Source organism: Thunnus maccoyii, chromosome 5 (assembly GCF_910596095.1).
Source record: "Thunnus maccoyii chromosome 5, fThuMac1.1, whole genome shotgun sequence".
NCBI lineage: Eukaryota > Metazoa > Chordata > Actinopteri > Scombriformes > Scombridae > Thunnus > Thunnus maccoyii.
The window spans coordinates 27,383,458-27,399,283 of NC_056537.1; the positions used below are offsets into that span (position 1 = coordinate 27,383,458).

The 15,826-nt window shown below is 39.9% G+C and overlaps 1 protein-coding gene across 1 annotated transcript; it reads right to left on the minus strand.

Annotated features, from left to right (window-relative positions):
• Window positions 1-3,764: 3,764 nt before the first annotated feature.
• cotl1 (coactosin-like F-actin binding protein 1) lies at window positions 3,765-14,587 on the minus strand. Its single transcript, XM_042410675.1, has 4 exons — window positions 14,123-14,587; window positions 13,123-13,205; window positions 5,492-5,649; window positions 3,765-3,905 (listed from the first exon to the last, which is right to left on the minus strand). The coding sequence occupies exons 1-4, from the start codon at window positions 14,197-14,199 to the stop codon at window positions 3,795-3,797; spliced, it is 429 nt and encodes a 142-aa protein (XP_042266609.1). The 5' UTR covers window positions 14,200-14,587; the 3' UTR covers window positions 3,765-3,794.
• Between the last annotated feature and the right edge of the window lie 1,239 nt (window positions 14,588-15,826).

Here is a 15,826-nt window from a genome sequence, read left to right on the forward strand (position 1 = left end):
CAAAAGTGCCAAAAGGCTCCCATTACCTCATCTTATAACCGAAACAAAAAGCGATGGCACACCACTTCTTGATACAGTGAAGAACCCTATATTAGAGGTTTTTGATAGCATCATGTCCAACGTTACAGTCCTCTTCCACTCAAAAAGGTACTTATTGTTCCTTCATTTGTCTGATCTTCACACTGCAGAATGATGTATGTGCAAAGTTTGACAATAGAAAGCTGTTTTCATAACTATCTGCTGAAGAGGGAAGATTTCTCTGTTCTCACCTTAAACCTGAGTTTAAGTTGTGCATGTGCAAGCATGATTTTGTGACATCACAACTAGTTAGGAGGAGCCAATCGTGGTTTAATATGCAACTTACATAAGTGTGATGTGAAAACTTGAAGCCTCCAGTGCACAGACACTAAGAATTGACTTTACAGTGAAGTAGCAGACATCTTGTGTCCAACAGTTAAACTTTTGAACGGAAACACATTTGCATATTCATAGAGAGTCTGTTAGCAAAGTGCAACTGAAAGTCGTCTGATTTTGCAGTCAAAAATCATGTCAAAGTGATTTTCAAATGTATGGTTAATATCGTCTTTTATAAGTAGAAGAAATTAAAAAGGTCATTTAAAACATATGTTTGATTGACAGCTCAGTCAGCAGATTCACAGACACACATTGTAAACAAACGTGCTGGTAACTGTAGCTTACAAGTTAAGCAACATTATTGTTGTTGTTAGCTGTGGTTTTGAGGAACAAGGTTTACACCATTTAGCATCTAAACTGACCAAAGTGACATCTGCAGCTATGTTTTTATGTTGTTTAATGTGGTACAGCTCACTGGCTAATTGGCTATGTGGCCTGCAAACTGACGTGAGCAGTACACTTTTCCCAGGTGGATGTTTGTTTAGTTTGTTCAACAAGCTAAAGTGCAGGACAAGACGTGTACATACCAGTAGATAAGAAGGAGACATTAGATACAAGTCAATTTATATTTGACACTTCATGGCAATGTAAACTTCAGAAACACACAAAAGACACTTCAAGAAGTGGGTTTTGGAAAAAACATCAATTTTTATTTTGAAATGACTGATCTTGTGCCCATTCACTTTTCTTTTTCTTTTTTTGCATTATTTTTTGAAAATCTCTTCCACCAATGTCCAAGATAACAATGCTCTTAAAAATAAAACCAAAAGGTAAAACTCTTCAGAGAAAATAAAATTCATCTCAAAAACAAAAAAAAATATAAAGAAAAAAAAACAACATTCCTTTTTTTCTCTTTTTTTCAGGGGGTAAGGGGAGGTTGAAACCAAATAAAAAGAGATGCTACAACCGAGAAAAGGCTCCTCCCGGGCTGGGATGATAAACCCAGGCTGGGATGAGCCACAGGCTGATCTAAGTTCCGCCACCCGTGTGAGGAGGATAACCAATCACAGTGTAGTGTCCACAAACTCCCATTATGCCCCTCTCTCCATGGGAGACTAAGGCAGTCAAACACAGTAGGTTACAGTATGCTTGGATACCTTTTAAGTGGTAAATCATGAGATGAAACACCAGAAGAAAAGACCTCCATTTTTAAAATCATATGAGATTTTGTGGAACATTCAATACATTTCAACTAGTGCTGCTGCTGACTTATGTTCAGGGATCAATATATTAGTTGTTTCTCTGTATTTCTGTGGCATCATATCTACAGGCAGAAAGCATCCTGTTAGACTAAAAGTCTCAGTCTGTGTAATCTTCTTCAGATTCTGTCCCAGCTCTGGAAACCCAGATGATCGCACTTACAAAAACCACATTTGGACTCAAGTTAAAAAGGAATCCACAGCACAAAGCAAAAGTATGAAGTCAGGAAGATGAACTATAGTCAGTCTCAGAGCAAGATGTAATGGTTGGCTTTGAGGCTGTAATCCAAACACATCTGTCTGGCTAGAGATGAAGAGGTCGCTAAATGTATACTTAGCGGTTTGACTCAAGCTTACTCAAAGCACGCTACCGACCATCATCAAGGATATTGTTAGAAAATGGAGATCTTTTCTTCCTGGAGGTACAGTGTATCATGACTAAGAGCATGTTGTGGTGTCAAACACATGCCTACAAGTGAAGGTTTTCATTTCAAAATGAGATTTGGACCCTCCCCGATGACTTTACAACATGATCCATGACCCCAACACGTCATTTTGCAGTGAAACCCTTCAGTTTTTCACATCCTCATTAAATAGAATTATTCCTAGCAAACAGTGCTGAAGCCTTGATGTATAGTAACTTCATACTGGTCAACTGCAGCCCGGCTGAGATGAAGATGAGTGTGAGATGACGATGCACAGCACAGTAAATAACCAACCATGAGCTGACTGGGGAGAGGGCAGAGTGTAGGAGAGGAGAGAAGGCTGGCTCTTACCTTTAAGAGTGCTTATATACAGTGGAAAGCACTTATAGTGATCACGTCTGTCCGTCTCAAATTGATCAAAATGATTATTATGACTGAATTTTTAAACTTTTTCTTTATCTAATTGACATTTGTATATTTATTACATGAATACAAAGTAATGAAACGGATAGTTTTCCTATTTACTGAATTTAATTGACTGTTTCAAAATACAGTACAGGTCTCCTACTTCCGTTGGGCCAAATCAGTGATCTGATATCTCACCAAACTCTGATTATAATTCATAATACTGTAAAAGTCTCCTTGTTGCATATAGAAAATGAACGCTGTTTTTTCATGACTCTCTAGTCTTTTTAACTGATCTACATTTCGGCATTATTTGCTAGGCCTGATCCCTGCAGTTTGAGCTGCTGACAGCGGCATGACTGGCGGAGCTGACAGCTAGCGGAGCTAGTGGCTAAAGAGAGCTAATGGTTTACCCCCTGTAATTGAAATCAGCCTGATCAGCAAACTACTTAATTGGCATGCTAAACTGCATTCCCGCCTGGTGGAGCTGGAGACTGCTAGACAAGACCCAAAATGAACACTGTAAGAGGACTACTTGATTACTATAAGCAAATTATTTAAACAGCATTTGTATAGGAATGATTCTGTCCCGAGCTTTTTGATCCATATTAGCAGTTGATCACTGTAACCGTGATCACTATAAGCGGTTTCCACTGTACTTCCTTTTAACTGCTTAATTGTTTGTGCATGTGGGGAAATACACTTCTCCTTTTTCTTGTTGATGGAAGATAGGTGAGAAGATTGATACCACTCTCAGACATGAGAGTAGTATTGATCTACTCATCTAACTCTCCGCAAGAAAACACATAAGGGTAATTACATAAGTGCCCTAATGCAGATATTATAATTATATTGGTGCTCCAATATCTGTGCCACTCAACATCCCAAGTATGTTCCTTCTGTTTTTATCAGGCAACTTTTTCTGAGTAAGTTGCTGAGAGTTCATTAATGAGCTGTTAAAAGTTGTGAGAAAGAGAATCTATTGTTTTTTGTAAGCTACTAGTAGGCAGCAAGAGCAGTGTATGGTTAGTACTTGGAACACTTCTACATATTGCACCTGGTGCACCTCCACTTTGTGTGTGAGCACTTATGTTCTTCCAAATGGACAAAATGTTCCCCATGAGGCCTCTTTGCTAGGCCTCACTTCTCACTTTGAAAGTAAAATGTGTGTCCTGTGTGTGTTTTGTGTAGCCTATGGTTTTCTCTTTTGTCAAGTGCCCTCTCCATCCGGCTTTGTCCTCTCCCCAAGAGGTAGCAGCCCTGCCCCAACACTCCCCGCCCCCACTTATACCATCCCACCCAACCCAACCCCGCCCCCAGCCCCACCCTTCCAGTGGACCGTGGCACATGTCTACTCGGCCTGAGCGTCGTAGTTGGCTCCGCCCGCCTTCTTCAGCTCCATGCGGAGGTAGTCCTCATCCACTTCCCTTGGGTCACTGAGCATGAACTCCTTGGCAAAGTTCTGCAGAGATAAAATACATGTTTAAGTGAAGACGAGTGTGGACCAGAGGGTAAAGGTATCTACATCAGTTTCTGGGGACAAAATCTATGTTTGATACACAGCCTTATGTTTGGTTATTTATTAAATCTGTATTTCAGTTACAGTAGATTCTGTAATTGTGTAAAATGGTTGTTTTTGCTAAATTATGGACTTTATATAGAAAAGAACTGCAATGAAAATCCAGCTGATGTCAGGTTTACAGTGGGTAATATAAATGATTAATGTAAGTCTTGATATCTGAAACTCCTTGGCCATTAAATCTAGCAGACAAAGAGTATTTCAGCGACACATATGCAACATGTTTCAATACTGGAGCATCATACAATGTGCAGGTGAAGAGAATAATTGTTTCTAAATTAACACGTTAAAAGTACCAAGCAGAGTTTTTGACCAATAGTGGGACTAAAGCAGTGTTTTGATGGGTGGCCCCACTATTTGTAACTCGTGCTCTACTCGCATTACCATAGTGAGACACATGTACATACACAAACATGTGTGATGCAAATCATATTGCGGCTGATGGTGTCACACTATTCCACTGACTGACATTTGATGATCTTAAGAAGCAAAGAGTAGCAATGAAGAAGAAGACTGTTAGCTAGCAAACATGGATGTAAACAATACAGTATTCAATATATTTAAAAATCAGCATTGCATACAATTTACGAGAAAGGAAATGCATTCAACCTGTTTGTTATGTCTCAAGGATACACGCCATTCGTTTTGGTGAGGAACACTGATTTTAAACAGTTTCCACAGGGTACCTTTAAAGCTGCATTAATTGCAAACAATAACTGCATATTATCTTGTTTGTTTTGTACACATCCAGCAGACACAGAGCAACATTGGAATTCATTTGGAATAATGTATCTGGTCACCTGATGAATGTAAGTCCAATATCTACTCTCCTTTTAGCTCTGTTTTGGTCTCTGCTATCTCTTGAGAAGGGGAAATATCTGGTAGTTTAGTTACTAAATGCTCCACTATGTTCACCAGCTAGTTGCTAACTGTGTCTGTCTGCTGTTTGGTGCTGAACAGGTAGTGCACAGTGGGTTTCTAAGAGCTTCTCTACTAAAAACAGCTGCCTGGTGCTGCTGGAAACAAGGTGATGGGAGTGAGCCAAAACAATGAGCTGAAAGGCACTAAAACCCAGAGATAATGTTCTCTGGGTTCGTTACTATGAGCAACCCCTCTCACATTACCCATCATATTTTTTCCATTGTTAATAAAAAAATATTGATTAATGCTGCTTTAACATATTTGACTATGATAAACATTTAGCACATTCTGCTATGTATGTTCTCTGTATGTTCTGTTGCTTATTTTGCCCACCGCCACATTTTATTTTCATATCATCGAGAGATCAAATGGTTGTTTTTAAAAATTCTCCTTTCATTACATTGTACACAGCATCCTGTCGCTACATCACCCCTGCAACCACCCACTTTCCCCAAAGGGCCCATTACAATTCTAATTCACTCTCATGATGACAATCATTACTTTAATTGCTACTTTCTCCACACATGCAACACAACAGAGTCTCTGACCTGCACGATCTCTTTGACCAGCGCCTTGTCGGTGCTGATCTTGGCGCGCTGCAGCCCGCTGATGTTCTCACCAATCCAGGTGATGAGGGTGAACTTGGCTCTTTTGCTCATGGCGTCTCCTGTCGTGATCCGGACGAAGCCGAACAGACGAGCGTCATCTAAGGGAAGAGATGGAAAAGACTGAGTAGAGCTAAAAATTCTGATTATTATTTTAGCATATTCCCTACAGGATTATCACAAAATATCAGTGTTTGGCAGTTTAGGTTGATATTGGCCTTCAATACTCATGCTGGTCACACCCTAGTAAAAACACACACACACACTCTGATCAGGGGCTGACACACACAAACAGCTGTAAATCATTTTCTCGGCCAGGCAGGTACTGACAGACCTCCTGTCATGTGATGTAAAGTCATGCTCTGTTTTCCCCTCAAAAAATGCTCAACCAAACATATAAAACATCTTCAATCAATAGAGTAGAATGGATAATAACAGATGCAGCTGTTAAGGAAACACAGCCGCATAACAATCACTTAAAGCAAACTGAAATTAAAATTCATTTTTTTGAATTCAGTATCAGTATAGATATCCTTAGTGTTTGTTTTGACTTGTGTACTTATTCAGTCAAAATTGTAATTACCAAAAAGAAAAAATTGAAGTTTGATTTATGAATGTGATAGCTCCCCCTACTTCGATGTTTTTGGGTTCCAACTGACAGTGTTACTACTGTAATTTGATTGGTGCAATGAAATTACAGTGTGAGCAGGCGATACAAACAGTGTGGTGGGCACTAAAGGTAGTTTGTAATGTCACTTCAGTTCCAAAGGCCACATGTATGTAGCTAACCAGATAGTGGGCCGATGTCGTTAACCGTCCCATCTGTGAGCTCACCAATCCCCACGTTACTTTGTACATTAGTTACTCTATACATGAGTTATTCAGTGTAATGAATCACAGAGTAATGTATGGAGTGCAGAGGTTACAGAACTACTCATTGCTGTGAGTTTTGACAGTCTGGACCCATGAAAGAGAAACAGCTAATGCTAGCTAGAAACTCTCTCTCTGTATTGTGGGATAAACACAGCACAGAGTGTGCAGGAGCGAACCGATGACTCAGCAGGCGTTGAAATAACGTCTAGTGGGAATCAGTACTGCGCTGGGATAACATCCACTTTGCAGGTGGAATTCAAATGTAACACCACAATGGGTCCTCTGAAATGTTGAATGCTGCAAAGGGTCTTGAATTGGTGACAGTTGATAGCAGCATTATGGGAGCTTCAGTGTTGCACTGCAGATGAATGCAAGTGCAGGGTTCAGAGTGACGCCTGCGTGCATGCATGTGTGTGTGTGTGTGTGTGTGTGTGTGTGATAGAAAAATCTATGAGGAAGTATTCAGGTCAATAGACTAAATGAGTAAAATCTTTTGTGAGCCTTGCAGTTGTGTCACAAAGCTCCCAGTGACCACGCCTGTCACCGTCATGGTGGTCCGCTACAGAATGTCTGAATACATACATACAATCAGACAACAGGAAAAGACAGAAGAAACATTAAAGAACATTTCAGCAGCTCTTGTTTTTTCCTGACTTTTACTTCTTAAGGGCCCTAAAAACCTATTCAAATGAATCAATATGACAAGTGAACATCACTTGTAAGTTGACAAAAGCTTGGTTATAAAGGGTAACAAACCAAAACCGTTTGGGAACCAGTGCTATAGCCTGAAGCTTCCTGTAACAACCACTCAACCATGTCATTTTCCAGTAATATCCCCTACTGAGTGAAGACAAAATGACATTTACACTTGGTGTATGAATATGAATAAAGAGGAGGTTGAAGTTTTCTGTCCTGGTTTATTGAAAAAAAACACTATCTTGACATTTTAAAAAGTCAAAAATGTTTTTGAAGTGGCCTTGGCATTTTTAATGTATTTTATTGTCCTGTGTAAGACAATGACCACCACAATAATTACACAACACTAAATATCTAGAATACTGCAACCAGAAGAATCTTCATAACTTAAAATTGTACATGAAGTTTTGCACGTTTTTTCCGAAGGTAACAACACAAAATTATTTGCAACTTTGCCCACAATGACCCCATATAACCAGGGATACTAAAAATATTAAAAAGATATAAATGGCACGGAAAAATCTGTGATAGTGGAATTTCTGCTGTCTCATGATATATACCCGCCCTAGCTGTTACATCAGCTGAAAGCCCTTTGTCGCCTAGTGAATAAATGCCCAAAGTCTCCTTTCACTCACTATTTCTCTCCATGCAACTCTATACTTCTTTTACTTTGCTCTGCTATGCAATCACCTATTTCACGCCTACAGTATTTCTGTCACCACTTTTTCTAACGAATTTGCTCAGGCTGTCTCGTCTGCCATGTCTGCAGGCAGTATGGTGTCATCGTGTAACAATAACATGAACAGCTCTCATTATAATCTTCCAGATGTTCTTGTCTCTGTGTGACTGAGAGCGCAACTATGAACCACAAGACAAAACTGGCCTAAGGCCCAAGCAGAACAGTACAGCTGACAAACAGTGTCACAAACACCGACTTGAAATTCACATCCTGGGTAATTGGGTTAAAAATACACACAGTTCAAGTGTAAATCCATTAAAGATAGACTTCTGCAGAGGCCAATAAATGTTTGGTTGACAGATTGATCAAAAATCAGCCTTTCTGCTTGAGACTCACTGCAGTACACAACTGACTGACAGCCAAAAATGTTCACTGTCACTGTTTTAAGGCTCCACTAGGCAGCATTTTTATGTAACATCACCCTAAAAGTAGGAGAGAGAATTCCTTCCCCACTGACTGAGACGCTACAGCATCACACACCTGCCAGTCTGGGAAACATGAGCATGTTTTGTGCAGTTCACTGAAGGTAGGGATGGAAGTGGATCGTAATAGTATTAACCATGGTTAGCTTGTTTGCACTTGATAAGTCAATTGATTAATCAACAGACAGAATTTTGATAAGTTAATTGTCATTTATCAAGCTAAAATACTAAACATTCATTGGTTCCTGCTTCTCAAACATGAGCATTTTCCCTGTTTTGTCATTTTGGCTTGAACACTTTTGGGTTTTAGAAAGTGGGTCACACAAAACAAACAAACTGAAGATATCACCTTGGGCTCTGGGAAATTATGATTGGCATTTTCTGCTATTTTCTGGCATTTCGCTGAGTAAATGAAGGGAACTCCTGTGATTGAGTATTGCACTTCCACAAAGCTGAAGTGCTGGCCTGAGACAGATTATGATCAGAATCTAAGCAACGGAAGCTAAAATAACCTGACTTACTGAGAAACACTGGATCCTACACTTCCCATAATGCAACTCAATAGCATCTTTCAATCGACCTTGCTGCCTGGTAAACGCCCATGTCTTTCAAACCCCATACCCCCAGATTGTAATGCCGGCTTTCTGTTACAAAGTTTTTGGCTCCAAGCCCAAGCTGAGGTAACCCTGATGACATCACTATGCCATCATCAGGGTTATCTTCTCTACAGCCAACGACAGATGGTGGGTTAATCATGCTCTGATTAATACATACTGAAATGTGCTATAAAAAAGAAATTATTATTAATATTATTAATATCATTATTATTACTACTACTTTAAACAGACAGTTAAAACACAGTCTTTATCTTCTATAGAGTAACAACACCCGAAAAAAGTTTTTTTAAATCCACACCGCCCAACTCACACAAATATGCATTAATCAACCACCCAAACCAACAAACCTGGAAACCCTTCAACTTTTTTTACCAACCATGTTTACTGAACACCGGTAGGCTCAGTCAGCTGTGGTCACGGAGCAACGAGATGCAGCCAGGAAACAACGCGCTGCAGTTTATTTGTGAAATGTGTGATTATTACGACTTTTGGACTACCAACAGGAAAAACAAAAGGGGTAAACTATGTTCTGCTATCATTCTGGAGCTTGTTTTCTGCTCCTTTGTTGAGGAAATAATGTAGTTTTAGCTGTGTGTGCTTGAGTAGGCGACTTGTCATTACAGGGGTTTTTGTTGTGAAATGTGTAGTGGTTGATGGAGGCAGCTAGCTGTCTCATTAGCTGGAGAGCTAATATCTTCAGGGTGTTACTAGTTGGATAGCACCATTTTTGTTGTGTTGTTGTGTTGTTATGTCGGTCATTTGTTGACATTAACAGGAGAAAGGTAAGGCACTTAAGAGTGCGCAAAAACGTCAATGTCCCAATGTCAAGTCTATGAGCTGAGCGGGAGATAGTGGTCAGTTGATTCTACTAAATTGCATTAGGATTTTTTACAGTGCGACCAGGATAATCTTTATGTACCTGTTGAAGCAGCTGATAAAGACTTTCCTGGCAGAGCCTCAGCCGCACTGCTCTCACATCAGACCAGCTGCACATTAGCCACTGTAAAGAGTCTTATCAGTGGGGCCGCAAAGGACATCGCCAGTTTCAATGTCCCGCCTGGAGCAATACACACACACACGGTCACCCGATTCAACTGATTAACTCAAGGTGAATCACCTCATCACTAAAACAATACTGATGTATAGCGATTTAGCGATTTATTAATGAATGGGGCCTTTGTATGCTCTGTCTTTATAACTGTTTTAGGACAGATGCCAGAGAGGAACCAGTACCATTCAGATCACACACAAATACAGTCACCCCAACCTGGAGCTTGCCCACACCCCCACACTTCCTCCCTCTGCCACATTCTTCCTGGTTTGTCTTCTCTTTAAAGCAATGCTGACTCTGCAGCCAGCCCCCCCTCCGCTGCAGAGAAAACTGCACTGAAACTACAACAATGATGACACAGCAAAAAAGACTGAGTGTTGTTGGGAGAGGGGTAGTTCTACATAAATTGACTTTGTTTCAACACAGCAAAGGTTGGCAGCTGACAGCTTATCTCCCTGTGTATGCTCCTTCAGCCCACACTCAGTCCCACTGCGACGCAGCCTGGAAACTGGAGCCGTCTCCTGTGGATGGTGTCAGGTGGGTTTAGTGAGGAGTGGTGTTACCAGCGTGTTAAATGAGTCCAACTTTGAACTAAAAGCAGGGCCTGAGGATGATGATGTCAGTAAGTTGGCCATTTCATTTGGTGTGGATCCTCCCGAAGGACGATATCAATCCTCAACACTTTTTTGTACCGTCCAAAATACATCTTTTTTTAGACAAAGTTCTTGTGTGACTGCTTGTGTTTGGACAACATTTGACATTTAAGAACTTTAGTTTCTTTTGTTAAACTAAAAAAAATTTTTTGTAAAAAAAAAAAAAGAAAAAAAAAAAGTTTATTTTCCACAAAGTGAGATGTCAAAAAACACAAACAAAAATAAACCTAGTTGTAATGATTGTTGACTAACACTTTGGTCCAAGGTATCTTGAGAGATAAAGGAATATAAAGAGATAAAGAGATAGGAATTAGCTGAATGAATTTGGATTTGGATTCATGGTCCCAAGAGGATGAATTCTACAGTTCTGGTTAAACTTCTGTTCTTTACTTTAGCGCCACCAATAGGCCAAATTTCCAGATATAAAAAGATATCAAACTCAACACGTAGATCACACATTCATGCTACCCAGAAGATGAACCCTTTAGACTAGCGCTGCCCTAGCACAAAAAGCTAAACTATGGAATTATTTCGCTCCACCCAGAAACTTTACATTGTTGATTGTGATGTAATGAACATTGAATCCTCTAGAGGCCGCAAATCTGGCTCGTGAATTTTATATAATACATACATACATATATATTTTTTTTATATATGAAAGGTCATGGGAAGACCATGACCTTCAATGAAGCATGACTGTCTGAATGCATTTTTTTTTCAATCCAGTAGATGTTAGGATATTTCACAGGATAAGGGGAAAAGGCTGACCTGCTGGTGGCGCTAGATTAAAAGTAAGGGCATTCATTCATTGGGCTTCATCCTCTGGGGATCTTGAATATCTGAACCGAAATTCTTAGCAATCCATCCAACAGTTGTTAAGACATTTCACTCAAAACTAAAACTGTGAGTAAAGTAGGTCAGTAAGCTTCATCTGGACACTACGAATGTCTTTACCAAATTCAATGGCATGTCATTCAGTAGTTTTCCAGATATTTCAGTCTAAAAACTGAACTAAAAATGTCAACTACAATTCTGACCTGCTGGTGGTGCTAGATTAGAACCAAATTTCTTAGCGATCCATCCAACAGCCAAGACATTTCATTCAAAACTAAAAATGTCAACCTCATGTGGCACCAAGGGTAAAGTTAGGGGCTCACCAAAGTAACTAAGCTTCATCCGCCAAGCACTATGAATGTCTTAACCAAATTGAATCCAGTAATTGTCTCAATATTTCAGTCTGGACAAAGGTGAAAGACAGACTGACCAAACAGTTGTGGGACAACTCCCCTACATGCAGTATCTTGCATTGATTCAGGTTGTACACACCAGAGCCACTATTTTTGCAACCTGCAGCTGAATAAGTTAAAAATCAATATTCAACAGGAGTCCTCCTCATCTCGGCTCACTGGAACAACCAGTCTGCATCAGCCTCTGCTACACTCAGAGGGAGTTTTCTGCAGTTACAACTTCACAGCTAAATAAGGAAAAACAGAGGTGTCTGATAATGTGTGTGTCATCTCTGAACAGGAAGTAACGGCAAACCCACCAGCTGAGCTGTTGTAAAGCACAGCGATATACGAGTTATTTCAACACAGGAATGTGAGCTCTGAAATATCAGGAAGGGAAAAAAAGGAGTTCAGCCCTGGGGCCGTGAGCTTTAAAGACAACAACAGCAAGCATCAGAAACAGCCACACCCAACATCTGAGCAGATGCTTTACTTTAGAGGAACTTACATTTGAGTGCGACTTTTTTCTCTATATACGTCCAACCAGCAGTTAGCAAGTTATTTTTATTTCTCCCTGGGAATCATTATCTTAAAGTCCCTAGTTTACTTTTTTGTTATTTTTCTCTCCTTGTGAGGAAGAAAACTGAGCTCCATACAGACAGAAATACTACTAATCACCGTGCTGTGCAGTGAATACAAAGCAGACAGGAAACTTCATTAAAAAAAGACACATGCACACACACACAAACAATATCAGGCAAGAGGGAAACAAGTTCATAAATAAGTATTGCTTTTATTCAGCTGTATGTACATGCTTGAGAAGGAGTGCTTTCTATTTTTATCCTGAAGTATTGTTAGAAGTGACGGGTGAAAAAATTGATCTCAAATTCAAAGTAGACTTCCCATCTACCCATTGTCGTAATTCAGGGGCAAATTTGCACTGTTGGCCTTAAAGGTGACCTTATTGTTTCACCTTGTAAAAACTAGCGATGAGATATTGTACAACAGATTATGCAATGCAATGCATATAGTGTTAAGTGCTGTGACAGCATTGCTACAGGGCTCAAGGCCAATGGGTGACAGAGCACAGAGTCTTAAAAGATTAGTGTCCCGCCAAGTCAAGCCGTGTGCCATATAGACTGTTTAACCCGTCCAGAGAAGGAGCACACAGGCCACATACAAACCACAAAATCTGGACTAGTTAGCAGAAGGAGAGAAGTTTTACCCATTCATTACACTGGTTAGACTAATAACAGCTTGGGTGATGGGTCCATTTAGAATAAAATCTGCTCTTTACCTGTGCACATCCTTTTGAAGTCCTCATAGTCAGTCCCTTGTCCTCCAGGCACAATCATAGAGCCCTCATATTTAAACACAGCCCTGGAAGATGCAGAATACACACTGCGTTATTAATCCATGCATTAGCCACCCTCATGATCCGTGCATTCACAACAGTAGCATTATGTGCATATCAGATCCATTTTGCAAAAAGAGGCAGAGCACAAAATGCCTAAGACGCCCATGCAAGGTGGCAGCTGCGTGTCAGCCATGTGGTAGTGTCACTACTATAACGTTATCCTCTCTGAATACAGGACAAAGGAAATTACTTCTGCCCCGCTGGGCCTCATAACAGTGCAGTGTGTGACCGCCTAATAGCCAGAATACAGATCAGTTCAGACCAGAGGGACAGGACACTGAAAGCTGCATGTATATTAGACTATATTCTTATAAGCACATGCACTGGAATCCTGGCTTAATCTATCAAGTGTGAAACAATCCACTATTTCTCACTTGCAGGCGATCCCCCAATATGTGTAATTCTCGCGCCTACTCAGAGAAAAGATGACGAACTTCTTTTAAAAATCTAGCAATTTAAGATTACCATACATAACTGCAAAAGTATCAATTGCACAAAATAAATCTTAATATATTTTCTGTGTCTCAGTGTATCGATCGTCTATTCGGCATGTATCTTGTCCGCCAAACGGCGCTTACTTTAATACATTTTACATTTTTATAAATGGTCGACCTCTCATTTTCGCATCCATCTCCAACGAAAAGACTGCACAGTGGGCGGTAACACACTGTGCGTATTACATTTCCAACTGAGAATAGATCGGAAAAAAGATTTTTCGGTGGATTATATGGTCGCCGAAGTGAAGAATGACAAGTAAATATTCACAGGAGGTCCTGGATTGTATGTTTTACACATTGACGTTTTGGTAATTTGCAACACAATATACAACAGTCTGATTCTTTAACGGAGTTTGGATGTGCAACCATGTCCGCACACTCACCAATTGGTGTCCGTGTTATCGTCTCTGACTTGGTTGTAAGCCTCTCTGCAAGCCTCTTTATCGATCTGGGTTGCCATTTTTCGGATGGACAGGAGTCAGATAGTCGAAGTCAACGTTGTATGAAGTCCAAAGCAGGGAAAACTAAGTTAGCTACACAGTGATAAAGCAGCTAACTGATACAGTTGATGTTATACATCAGAGAACTATAACTATAAACGTTGAGTTATACAATAGGCTTCACTCCAAAATCACGACCACCGCACTGGAACAATTGAACCGGTCGGACTTCACGCTAAAAGACGGCTCTTCTTCTGGCAGCTTGGTTCATTTCCTGTATATTGCCACTTTATGGGCGTTGGTGATGTCAGTCAATCAGGTTGCCTGCAGAAAGACACAGAAGTCCCCCAGACGCCGGATTCACCTCCTCCTTGTGAATTGGTCAACGGTGCGAGGGCCGCTGTCAAGGCAACCACAACACACAACTACTGTTTCCTGTGAGGACTTTCAGTAGAAAAGACAGGCTGCAACAAATTTATTATAAATCAATATTGAGTTGCAAAACAGTAATGTATTGCAATATTATTATTTCTAATCAAACTTGGTATAAAATCGTCAATGGTACGTTTACCACGCAGACACATAAATAATTACTTCTCTCTGTTTTAAGGGCGTAACCAGTGTTGTTGTAGGACCACTGAAAGAATATTGTGCCTGGGCCCGACTGTATGTCCCCTAGGATCCTCACTTCTCACCCCAATGAACAGAGTACTTTAAATTTCACTCCATGATATATTTTTATTGAGTTTGATAAAGAAAAGATAGCAGCAGTGGAGGAATTACTTTTTGAATACAGTGTCATGAGCCTGTGCTTTCATGGATAGATCTCCTCCTGAAGTGATTTGATTTGACATAGAAAAAAAATCCTCAGGAAACAACTTAGCCTATACAAACAACATCCAACAAAAATACAAAATCATATGACAGCATGAAATGGGATTGTCACTATGCTACTGATTACATTGAATGGTTACTCATTTTATCTGTTCCTTCGTTCATATTGAAAGAAAAAGCAATACAATGTAGAGGTGAGAGGTGGAGATGCCAGTTTTGCTGTTTAGGAAAGGTTTTGTCATTTCATCCAACTCGTCCTCTGGGATAAACCAGGAAACAACAGAAGGCAACATCTCAAAATGTAAATTTATGGTGAACGTGACAAATAACTGCCAACAAGGTCAAAAGAGGAAAATCACGAGATGCATTTAATGGTGCAACAACTGTTGCATCATGTGATGAATCGTTTATTGCTGGAAGTACAACTGTTTTGCTTTTGCACGCCAGAAAATACATATAACTTTATTCTTTTGCAGTGACACGATTTACTTTATACTTTTTTATTGTGAAGGCAAATCGACCTACTTCCGGTTTTACTTTTACTCAATTTAGTAACTTGACACAGCTTAGTGCAAAGGGAATAACATTTTGTTTCGTTTCATTTGAATTTGTCGCAGGGGGGGTGGTTGTGGTCTTTTGTTTGAACATATACAAGCACCCTGAAACATCAGGTTGTATACTACAACACTGTACTTTACAACTGTGTAATATGCTGTTCATTGTAACATTCTTATTAATGTGTACAACACAAAACTAGTATGTCTACAACACACTTTTAATGCAGTACAAACTATACACAGCTATTCTGAACAA

Bases quoted from the DNA above. Each gene is read 5' to 3' on its own strand.
- cotl1 (XM_042410675.1), bottom strand. From the start codon at position 14,199: ATGGCAACCCAGATCGATAAAGAGGCTTGCAGAGAGGCTTACAACCAA. The intron at 13,206-14,122 runs GTGAGTGTGCGG...TGCATCTTCCAG, and splicing joins GATAACACGGACACCAATTG to GGCTGTGTTTAAATATGAGG. The intron at 5,650-13,122 runs GTAAAGAGCAGA...CTCTTCCCTTAG, and splicing joins CTTCAAAAGGATGTGCACAG to ATGACGCTCGTCTGTTCGGC.